General features: G+C 47.8%; 1 protein-coding gene across 1 annotated transcript in view; it reads left to right on the top strand.

Moving 5' to 3' along the window:
- The window catches only part of LOC135459035 (natural resistance-associated macrophage protein 2-like), a 65,235-nt gene that overhangs the window by 20,029 nt on the left and 33,105 nt on the right, over positions 1–12,101 (top strand). Inside the window, exons 4-6 of the mRNA XM_064734632.1 lie at positions 1,244–1,369; positions 4,015–4,134; positions 9,222–9,328. Coding sequence (XP_064590702.1) covers positions 1,244–1,369; positions 4,015–4,134; positions 9,222–9,328 — 353 coding nt within the window. The remainder of the gene's footprint in view (positions 1–1,243; positions 1,370–4,014; positions 4,135–9,221; positions 9,329–12,101) is intronic.

Here is a 12,101-nt window from a genome sequence, read left to right as displayed (position 1 = left end):
ATTTAATTTTTTTTTTTGTTGTTTCCAACACCACCACTGCTGATTTTATCCATCTGAAGTAGCTGAGCTGTCTTGGGTGTGATATAAATCTCCAAAGTCTTATGAGACCTGGCTGGAGGAGACCCTTACAGCAGTGGAGTTTGGGTTTTTTTCCATCTTGCCCAAACTCAGTTTTTCTCTATAAAGAGTTTTGTTATTTTGCCTTTTCTTAAAACCTTTTTGTTTCTAACATCACCACAGAAGCTACCCAGCTGATTTTATGCCTTCTTAGGTAGTTAAGCTCTCTCAAATGTGATATAAATCTCCAAAATCTTATGAGACCTGGCTCGAAGAGACCCCTATATCAGTGGAGTGGGGTTCTTTTCCGTCTTGCCCTAACTGGGTTTTTCTCTATAAAGAGTTTTGTTATTTTGCCTTTTCTTAAAACCTTTTTGTTTCTAACACCACCACAGAAGCCACCCAGCTGATTTTATGCCATCTAAGGCAGCTGAGCTACCTTGGGTGTGAAATAGATCTCAAAAGCTTAAGAGACCAGGCTTGAAGAGATCTGTACATCAGTGGAGTTCATTTTTTCCCCTCTTGCACCTAGCTCAGGTTTTCTCTATAAGGAGATTTGTCATTTTGCCTTTATTTAATTTTTTTTTTTTTGTTTCCAACACCACCACTGCTGATTTTATCCATCTGAAGTAGCTGAGCTGTCTTGGGTGTGATATAAATCTCCAAAGTCTTATGAGACCTGGCTGGAGGAGACCCTTACAGCAGTGGAGTTTGGCTTTTTTCCATCTTGCTCTAACACAGTTTTTCTGTATAAAGAGTTTTGTTATTTTGCCTTTTATTAAAACCTTTTTGTTTCTAACATCACCACAGAAGCTACCCAGCTGATTTTATGCCTTCTTAGGTAGTTAAGCTCTCTCAAATGTGATATAAATCTCCAAAATCTTATGAGACCTGGCTCGAGGAGACCCTTACATCAGTGGAGTTTGGGTTTTTTTCCATCTTGCCCAAACTCAGTTTTTCTCTATAAACAGTTTTGTTATTTTGCCTTTTATTAAAACCTTTTTGTTTCCAACACCACCACAGAAGCCATCCTGCTGATTTTGTGCAGTCTAAGGTAGCTGAGCTCTCTTGGGTGTGAAATAAATCCCCAAGATCTTATGAGACCTGGGCTCAGGGAGACCCCTGTTGGGTGTCAATGAGGGAATTAATTAATTAAGGAACGGGTTAATTGGTGTCCCTCCTGCAGCATTCCTGCTTCAGCTTCCGCAAGCTGTGGGCGTTCACGGGCCCGGGGTTCCTGATGAGCATCGCGTACCTGGACCCCGGGAACATCGAGTCCGACCTGCAGTCGGGGGCTGTGGCCGGCTTCAAGGTGGGCAGGGACCCCAAAATGTCCCCAGCAATGTCACTGGGGGGCTGGGGGCGCCCAGAGAGTGGGGGGTCATCCCTGGGGCTGGGGGGACAGTGGGGATGTCCCATTGGGGATCTCCATTCCTGTGGCTGTGGGGATATTTGGGATGTCCCATTGGGGATGTCCCTTTTCGGATGTCCCATCCCTGTGGGGACATTGGGGATGTGGCTGTGGGGACATTGGAGATGTCCCATCCCTGTGGCTGTGGGGACATTGGGGATGTCCCATTTGGGATGTCCCATCCCTGGGGCTGTGGGGACATTGGGGATGTCCCATTTGGGATGTCCCTTTTGGGATGTCCCATCCCTGTGGGGACATTGGGGATGTCCCATTGGGGATGTCCCATCCCTGTGGCTGTAGGGACATTGGGGATGTCCCTTTTGGGATGTCCCATTGGGGATGTCCCATCCCTGTGGCTGTAGGGACATTGGGGATGTCCCATTTGGGATGTCCCATCCCTGTGGGGACATTGGGGATATTTGGGATGTCCCATTGGGGATGACCCATTGGGGACGTCCCATCCCTGTGGGGACATTGGGGGTGTGGCTGTAGGGACATTGGGGATGTCCCTTTTGGAATGTCCCATCCCTGTGGGGACAGTGGGGATATTTGGGATCTCCCATTTGGGACGTCCCATCCCTGGGGCTGGGGGGACATTGGGGATGTCCCTTTTGGGATGTCCCATTTGGGATGTCCCATCCCTGTGGGGACATTGGGGATGTCCCATTTGGGATGTCCCATCCCTGGGGCTTTGGGGACAGTGGGGATGTCCCATTTGTGATGTCCCATTGGGGATGTCCCATCCCTGTGGCTGTAGGAACATTGGGGATGTCCCTTTTGGAATGTCCCATCCCTGTGGGGACAGTGGGGATATTTGGGATGTCCCATTGGGGATGTCCTATCCCTGTGGGGACATTGGGGATGTGGCTGTGGGGATATTTGGGATGTCCCATTTGGGATGTCCCATCCCTGGGGCTTTGGGGACAGTGGGGATGTCCCATTTGTGATGTCCCTTTTGGGATGTCCTATCCCTGGGGCTGTAGGGACATTTGGGATGTCCCATTTGGGATGTCCCATCCCTGTGGGGACATTGGGGATGTGGCTGTGGGGACATTTGGGATCTCCCATTTGGGATGTCCCATCCCTGTGGGGACATTGGGGGTCTCCCATCCCTATGGTTGTGGGGACATTTGGCATGTCCCATGTGCACTGGGAAGGGCTGTGGGGACATTGGGGATGTCTCATTTGGGATGCCACATTCCTGTGGTCGTGGGGACATTTGGGATGTCCCATCCCTATGCTCTGGGAAGGGCTGTGGGGAAAATGTCCCATCCCTGGGGTTGAGGGGACATTTGAGATCTCCCATTTGGGATGTCCCATCCCTGTAGGGACATTTGGGATGTCCCATGTGCACTGTGAAAGGGCTGTGGGGACATTGGGGATGTCCCATTTGGGATGTCCTGTCCCTGTGTGTGGGGACATTTGGGATGTCCCTGTGTCTGGGGACACTGGGGCTGTCCCCGAGAGGAGGGGGAGCAGGATCCTGGCCTGGTGTCCCTTTGGATCCGCCCCACTCCAGCTCTGGGGTCAGAACTGCTCAAAATCCTCAGCACTGGGGGTTTGGAGCAGCCCAGCATGGTGGGGTCTGGGGGCACTGGGGCTGCCGTGTCCCCTGTGTGTGTCCCTGTGTCCCCTCACCCACTGATGTCCCCCTGTCCCCCATGTGTGTCCCTGTGTCCCCTCACCCACTGATGTCCCCCTGTCCCCCATGTGTGTCCCTGTGTCCCCCCACCCACTGATGTCCCCTGTGTCCCCATGTGTGTCCCTGTGTCCCCCCATGCACTGGTGTCCCCTGTGTCCCCATGTGTGTCCTTGTGTCCCCCCACACTGATGTCCTCCTGTGTGTCCCCCCCACACTGATGTCCCCCTGTGTGTCCCCCCCACACTGATGTCCTCCTGTCCCCTGTGTGTCCCTGTGTTCCCCCACACTGATGTCCCCCTGTGTCCCAGTGTGTGTCCCCTGTACCCCTGTGTCCCCCCCATGCACTGATGACCCTTGTGTCCCCATGTGTGTCCTTGTGTCCCCCCACACTGATGTCCCCCTGTCCTGTGTCCCCATGTGTGTCCCCCCAGGCACTGATGTCCCCTGTGTCCTTGTGTGTGTCCCTGTGTCCCCCCACCCACTGATGTCCCCCCATGCACTGATGTCCCCTGTGTCCCCCCACACTGATGTCCCCCTGTGTGTCCCCCCCACACTGATGTCCCCCTGTCCCCCGTATGTCCCTGTGTGTCCCCCCCCACACTGATGTCCCCCTGTGTGTCCCCCCCACACTGATGTCCCCATGTGTGTCCCCCCACACTGATGTCCCCTGTGTGTCCCTGTGTCCCCCTCCCCACACTGATGTCCCCTGTGTGTCCCTGTGTCCCCCCCCACTGATGTCCCCCTGTGTCCCCCCACACTGATGTCCCCCTGTCCCCCGTGTGTGTCCCTGTGTGTCCCCCCACACTGATGTCCTCCTGTCCCCCGTGTGTCCCCCCCCACACTGATGTCCCCTGTGTGTGTCCCTGTGTCCCCCCACACTGATGTCCCCTGTGTGTGTCCCCAGCTGCTGTGGGTGCTGCTGCTGGCCACCATCATCGGGCTGCTGCTGCAGCGGCTGGCGGCCAGGCTGGGCGTGGTGACAGGGCTGCACCTGGCCGAGGTGTGCCACCGCCAGTACCACAAGGTGGGTGCCAGGGCCATGGGGAGGGGGCTGGGACACTGCCCTGGGTGCTCAGAGGGGCTGGCCTGGGTGGGTGACACTGCCCTGGGTCCTCAGGGGGCTGGGATGGGGGGGTGACACTACCCCAGGTCCTCATGGGGGTGGGTGACACTGCCCTGGGTCCTCATGGGGGTGGGTGACACTGCCCTGGGTCCTCAGGAGGGGTGGGTGACACTCCCCCAGGTCCTTGGGGGGCTAGGGTGGATGAGGGACACTCAGGGTGGGTGCATGTCACTCCCCCAGGTCCTCAGAGGGGTGGGTGAGCAATCCTCCCCCAGGTCCTTGGGGTTGGTGGGTGTCACTCCCTAGGTCCTTTGGGGTGCTGGGTAGGTTTTATGACACTCCCCCCAATCCTCAGGATGGGTGGGTGACACTTCCCAGGGTCCTTAGGGGGACTGGGATGGGGGGGTGTCACTCCCCAGGGTCCTCAGGGGGTGTGGGGTGGGTGGGTGACACTGCCCCAGTGTCTTTAGGGGGGTTTGGCTGGGTGGGTGACACTGTCTCCAATCCCCAGGAGGGGTGGGTGACACTGCCCAAGGTCCTCAGGGTGGGTGGGTGACACCACACCAGGTATTTAGGGGTGCCACAGGGGGCTGGGGTCAGTCCTGGGGGATTGGGGAGGATGGGGGTGGGGGGCAGAAGGCAGGGGACCCCCCCAGTGTCCCTGGTGGTGCCAGGGCATCCCTGAGGCCCATGGGATGGCCAATCCCTGTGTGCTGGGAAGGGCTGTGGGGACATTTGGGACATCCCAGCCCTCTGACTGTGAGGACATTTGGGATGTCCTGTTTGGGATGCCCATCCCTCTGTCTGGGGACATTGGGATGCCATCCCTGTGGCTGTGGGGACATTTGGGGGTGTCCCATCCCTGTGGCTGTGGGGACATTTGGGATCTCCCACATCTCCCATCTCCGTGGCTGTGGGGACATTTTGGATGCCATCTCTGTCTCTTTGGGGACATTGGGATGCCATCCCTGTGGCTGTGGGGACATTTGGGGGTGTCCCATTTGGGATGTCCCATCCCTATGTCCATGGGGACATTTGGGATCTCCCATCTCTGTTTCTGTGAGGACATTTGGGATGTCCCATTTGGAGTGCCATGCCTGTGTCTGGGAACCTTTGGGGTGCCATCCCTGTCTCTGTGGGGACATTTGGGTGTCCCATCCCTGTGTCTGGGGACATTTTGGATGCCATCCCTGTCTCTTAGGGGACACTGGGTGTCCCATCCCTGTGTCTCTGGGGACATTTCGGATGCCATCCCTGTGTCTGGGGACATTTTGGATGCCATCCCTGTCTCTGTGGGGACATTTGGGTGTCCCATCCCTGTGTCTGGGGACATTTCGGATGCCATCCCTGTGTCTCTGGGGACATTTTGGATGCCATCCCTGTGTCTGTGGGGACATTTGGGTGTCCCATCCCTGTGTCTCTGGGGACATTTTGGATGCCATCCCTGTCTCTGTGGGGACATTTGGGTGTCCCATCCCTGCTCCCTTGGGTGTTCCCAGCCCGGCAGTGTCCCTGCCCTGCCCTGGAATGTCTCCCCACGCTCACTCCCGGTTTCCCCACAGCTGCAGCTCCCACATTTCCCTCTGCCAGCTGGGCAGGGGCTGGGCTGGTCCCGGTGCCCTGGATCCTCCTGGCATTGCCACAGGAGCTGGGCTGGGTGCCCTGGCATTGCCACAGGAGCTGGGATGGCCCTGGATCCTCCTGGCATTGCCACAGGAGCTGGGCTGGGTGCCCTGGCAGTGCCACAGGAGCTGGGATGGCCCTGGTGCCCTGGCATTCCCACAGGAGCTGGGCTGGGTGCCCTGGATCCTCCTGGCATTGCCACAGGAGCTGGTCCCAGTGCCCTGGCATTGCCACAGGAGCTGGGATGGCCCTGGATCCTCCTGGCATTGCCACAGGAGCTGGGATGGCCCTGGATCTTCCTGGCATTGCCACAGGAGCTGGTCCCAGTGCCCTGGCATTGCCACAGGAGCTGGGATGGCCCTGGATCCTCCTGGCATTGCCACAGGAGCTGGTCCCAGTGCCCTGGCATTGCCACAGGAGCTGGGCTGGGTGCCCTGGCATTGCCACAGGAGCTGGGATGGCCCTGGATCCTCCTGGCATTGCCACAGGAGCTGGGCTGGGTGCCCTGGCATTGCCACAGGAGCTGGGCTGGGTGCCCTGGCATTGCCACAGGAGCTGGGCTGGGTGCCCTGGCATTGCCCAGGACAGGCTGGCACCTCCCAGCTGCGGTTTCAGCTCCACAGCAGCCCCGAGTGCCTCCGACCCCAGGGCAGGGCGGTGACCCCGTTCCTGCCCACGGGGTTACCACAGGCTGATGTTTGTCCCTGCTTTTCCCTGGCATTTCCCTGGTTTTTTCTGGTTTTCCCTGGTTTTAGCCCATTTTCCCCCATTTCTCCCTGGTTTTCCCTATTTTTTGCAATTTTCCCTGGTTTTTCCCCCCCCCCCCGATTTTTCCCTTCATTTTTTCCCCCCCATTTCCCCCCTTCCCCCCTTTTTTTTCTCCTTTTTCCCCATTTTTTCCTGTATTTTCCCATTTTTCCCATTTTTTTCCTATTTTTCCCATTTCCATGTCCCTGGTTTTTATCCCCTCAATTCCCTCGGATCCTGTGGCTGATGGTGGAGCTGCCCATCATCGGCTTTTCCCCATTTTTTCCCATTTTTTCCCTTGTTTTTTACCCTTGTTTTTTACCCGTTTTTTTCCCCGTTTTTTCCTGTATTTTCCCATTTTCCCCCTTTTTTTCCCATTTTTCCCCATTTCCCATTCCTGTTTTTTCCCCCCCCAGGTGCCCCGGATCATCCTGTGGCTCATCATTAGCTTTTTCTCATTTTTTCCCTTGTTTTTTACCCATTTTTTACCCGTGTTTTGGCCCGTTTTTTCCTGTATTTTCCCATTTTTCCCCCTTTTCCCCATTTTTCCCCATTTCCCCATTTTCCCATCCCTGTTTCTCCCTCCCAGGTGCCCCGGATCATCCTGTGGCTCATGGTGGAGCTGCCCATCATCGGCTTTTCCCCATTTTCTTCCCATTTTTCCCATTTTTTCCCTTGTTTTTTACCCGTTTTTTCCCCGTTTTTTTCCCCATTTTTCCCATTTTTTTCCCATTTTTCCCTGTTTTTCCCCATTTCCATGTCCCTGTTTCTCCCCCCAGGTGCCCCGGATCATCCTGTGGCTCATGGTGGAGCTGCCCATCATCGGCTTTGCCCCATTTTTTCCCGTTTTTCCCATTTTTTCCCTTGTTTTTTACCCGTTTTTTTCCCCGTTTTTTTCCTGTATTTTCCCATTTTTCCCCATTTCCCATCCCTGTTTTTTCCCCCCAGGTGCCCCGGATCATCCTGTGGCTCATGGTGGAGCTGCCCATCATCGGCTTTTCCCCATTTTCTTCCCGTTTTTTCCCATTTTTTCCCTTGTTTTTTACCCGTTTTTTTCCCGTATTTTCCCATTTTTTTCCCCCTTTTTTTTCCCATTTTTCCCCATTTCCCATCCCTGTTTTCCCCCCCAGGTGCCCCGGATCATCCTGTGGCTCATGGTGGAGCTGCCCATCATCGGCTTTTCCCCCTGTTTTTTCCCATTTTTTCCCTTGTTTTTTACCCGTTTTTTTCCCCGTTTTTTCCCGATTTTTTCCCATTTTTCCCATTTTTCCCCATTTCCCATCCCTGTTTTTTACCCCCCAGGTGCCCCGGATCATCCTGTGGCTCATGGTGGAGCTGCCCATCATTGGCTTTTCCCCATTTTCTTCGCATTTTTTCCCATTTTTTCCGTTGTTTTTTACCCGTTTCTTTCCCGTTTTTTTCCCCATTTTTTCCTGTATTTTCCCATTTTTCCCCATTTCCCATCCCTGTTTTCCCCCCAGGTGCCCCGGATCATCCTGTGGCTCATGGTGGAGTTGGCCATCATTGGCTTTTCCCCATTTTTTCCCTTGTTTTTAACCCGTTTTTTGCCCCGTTTTTTTCCCATTCCCATTTTTTTCCCATTTTCCCATTTTTCCATTTCCATCCCAGGTGCCCATCACCAGTGGCTCATGGTCACCTGTCCCTATCCATTGCTTTTTCCCATTTACCCCTTTATCCCATTTTTTCCCTTGTTTTTTACCCTTGTTTTTTACCCTTTTTTTTTCCTGTTTTTTCTTGTATTTCCCCATTTTTCCCATTTTTCCCCATTTCCCATCCCTGTTTTCCCCCCAGGTGCCCCGGATCATCCTGTGGCTGATGGTGGAGCTGCCCATCATTGGCTTTTCCCCATTTTTTCCCTTGTTTTTTACCCGTTTTTTTCCCGTTTTTTACCCGTTTTTTTCCCCGTTTTTTCCTGTATTTCCCATTTTCCCATTTTTTCCCCATTTCCCATCCCTGTTTTCCCCCAGGTGCCCCGGATCATCCTGTGGCTCATGGTGGAGCTGCCCATCATCGGCTTTTCCCATTTTTCCCATTTTTTCCCTGTTTTTTCCCCGTTTTTTTCCCCGTTTTTTCCCGTATTTTCCCATTTTTCCCATTTTTTCCCATTTCCCATCCCTGTTTTCCCCCCAGGTGCCCCGGATCATCCTGTGGCTCATGGTGGAGTTGGCCATCATTGGCTTTTCCCCATTTTCTCCCTTGTTTTTTCCCCGTTTTTTTCCCTTGTTTTTTACCCCTTTTTTCCTGGTTTTTGCCCCATTTTTTCCCATTTTTCCCCATTTCCCATCCCTGTTTTTTTCCCCCCAGGTGTCCCGGATCATCCTGTGGCTGATGGTGGAGTTGGCCATCATTGGCTTTTCTCCATATTTTTCCTTGTTTTTTACCCATTTTTTCCCCATTTTTCCCCCCATTTTTTTCCCGTTTTTTCCCATGTTTTCCCCCTTTTTTTTCCCATTTTTCCCCATTTCCCATCCCTGTTTCTCCCCAGGTGCCCCGGATCATCCTGTGGCTCATGGTGGAGCTGCCCATCATCAGCTTTTCCCCTGTTTTTTCCCATTTTTTCCCTTGTTTTTTACCCGTTTTTTGCCCTGTTTTTTGCCCCGTTTTTTCCCATATTTTACCTGTATTTTCCCCATTTCCCATCCCTGTTTTCCCCCCAGGTGCCCCGGATCATCCTGTGGCTCATGGTGGAGTTGGCCATCATCGGCTCGGACATGCAGGAGGTGATCGGCTCTGCCATCGCCATCAACCTGCTCTCGGTGGGCAAGTGAGTGTGGGCACAGACTCCCATCTGATTTTCCATTTTACCTTGCATTTCATTCGTTTTACCTTTATTTGGGCTTTTGGTTTTGATTTGGTTTCGTTTATCTTTGATTGTGTCTTTGATTTCATTTATTTTACCTTTTTTTGTACCTCTGATTTCATTTCTTTTACCTTTGTTTACACCTTTGATTGATTTGTTTTACCATTGAATTTCTGATTTGATTTCTTTTACCTTTGATCTCATTTATTTTACTTTTGTTTATACCTCTGATTTAATTTCTTTTACGTTTGATTGTATCTTTGATTTTGTTTATTTTACCTTTGTTTGTACCCCTGGTTTGATTTACCTTTGTATCCTTGATTTTATTTGTTTTATCTTTGATTTTATTTTTTTACCTTTGTTTGTACCTCTGTTTTGATTTCTTTTACCATTGTATCTTTGATTTTATTTCTTTTTCTTTTGTTTATACCTTTGATTTAATTTGTTTTACCTTTGTTTGTCCCTTTGATTTCATTTGTTTTATCTTTGTCTCTTTGATTTGATGTGATTTCTTTGACGTTTGTTTATACCTTTGATTTGATTTATTTACCTTTGATTTGATTTCCTTTATCTTTGATTGTGTCTTTGATTTTATTTCTTTACCTTGGTTTGTACCTATATTTTGATTTCTTTTATCTTTGTATCTTTGATTTCATTTGTTTTCCCTTTGTTTGTCCCTTTGATTTCATTTGTTTTACCATTGTACCTTTGATTTAATTTCTTTTACCTTTTTATCTTTGATTTCATTTGTTTTACCTTTGATAGTACCTTTGATTTGATTTGTTTTATCTTTGTATCTTTGATTTGATTTCTTTGACATTTGTTTATACCTTTGATTTCATTTGTTTTATCTTTGATTGTGTCTTTGATTTTATTTCTTTACCTTGGTTTGTACCTCTGTTTTGATTTCTTTTACCTTTGTATCTTTGATTTCATCTGTTTTACCATTGTACCTTTGATTTAATTTCTTTTACCTTTTTATATTTGATTCCATTTATTTTACCTTTGATTTCATTTGTTTTACCTTTGATTGTGTCTTTGATTTGATTTCTTTTACCTTTTTATATTTGATTCCATTTATTTTACCTTTGATTTTATTTGTTTTACCTTTGATTGTGTCTTTGATTTAATTTCTTTTACCATTGTATCTTTGATTTGATTTTTCTTTTGTTTGTACCTTTGATTTCATTTGTTTTATCTTTGTCTCTTTGATTTGATTTCTTTGACGTTTGTTTATACCTTTGATTTGATTTATTTACCTTTGATTTGATTTCCTTTATCTTTGATTGTGTCTTTGATTTTATTTCTTTACCTCGGTTTGTACCTCTTTTGATTTCTTTTACCTTTTTATATTTGATTCCATTTATTTTACCTTTGATTTAATTTGTTTTACCTTTGATAGTACCTTTAATTTCATTTGTTTTATCTTTGTCTCTTTGATTTGATTTCTTTGACGTTTGTTTATACCTTTGATTTTATTTATTTACCTTTGATTTGATTTGTTTTACCTTTTTATCTTTGATTCCATTTATTTTACCTTTGATTTCATTTGTTTTATCTTTGTATCTTTGATTTGATTTCTTTTTCTTTTGTTTATACCTTTGATTTCATTTGTTTTACCTTTGTTTGTACCTTTGATTTCATTTGTTTTACCTTTGATAATACCTTTGATTTTATTTCTTTTACCTTTTTATCTTTGATTTGGCTTAACTCTTGTTTTTCCTACCATTGATTTCATTTCTTTTTCCTTTTTTGTACCTTTTTGTCATAAAATGTGGGTGCAGCTCCCATGCAGGGCTCCAGGGAGAGCAGGAATGGGACAATGCTCTGGTGCCTTAAATTTGCTTCAATATTTTAAATTTGGTGCAATATTTTAAATTTGGTGCAATGTTTTAAATCTGGTACAATATTTTAAATTTGCTGCAATGCTTTAAATTTTCTGCAATATTTTAAATGTGCTGCGATGTTTCAAATTTGGTGCAATGCCTTAAATTTGCTGCAATGCTTTAAATTGGGTGCAATATTTTAAATTTGCTGCAATGCTTAAATTTGAGGCAATATTTTACTTTTGATGCAATATTTTAAATTTGGTGCAATATTTTAAATTTGGTGCCATGTCTTAAATTTGCTGTAATATTTTAAATGTGGTGCAGCGTTTCAAATTTGCTGCAATATTTTAAATTGGGTGAAATGCTTTAAATTTGCTGCAGTGTTTTACATTTGGTACAACGCCTTAAATTTGGTGCAATCTTTTAAATCTGGTGCAATATTTTACATTTGCAGCAATATTTTAAATTTGGTGCAATATTTTACATTTGCAGCAATATTTTAAATCTGGTGCAATATTTTAAATTTGCAGCAATATTTTCAATTTGATGCAGTATTTTAAATCTGGTGCAGTATTTTAAATCTGGTGCAATATTTTACATTTGCAGCAATATTTTAAATCTGGTGCAATATTTTACATTTGCAGCAATATTTTAAATTTGGTGCAATATTTTAAATTTGGTGCAATATTTTAAATCTGGTGCAATATTTTAAATTTGCAGCAATATTTTAAATCTGGTGCAATATTTTACATTTGCAGCAATATTTTAAATTTGGTGCAATATTTTAAATTTGCTGCAGTATTTTACATTTGCAGCAATATTTTAAATTTGGTGCAGTATTTTAAATTTGGTGCAATATTTTAAATTTGGTGCAATATTTTAAATTTGCAGCAATATTTTACATTTGC

This window comes from Zonotrichia leucophrys, chromosome 29 (assembly GCF_028769735.1).
Source record: "Zonotrichia leucophrys gambelii isolate GWCS_2022_RI chromosome 29, RI_Zleu_2.0, whole genome shotgun sequence".
Lineage (NCBI taxonomy): Eukaryota > Metazoa > Chordata > Aves > Passeriformes > Passerellidae > Zonotrichia > Zonotrichia leucophrys.
The sequence above is the reverse complement of the archived record's forward strand: the minus strand, read 5'-3'. Positions and strand labels throughout refer to the sequence as shown.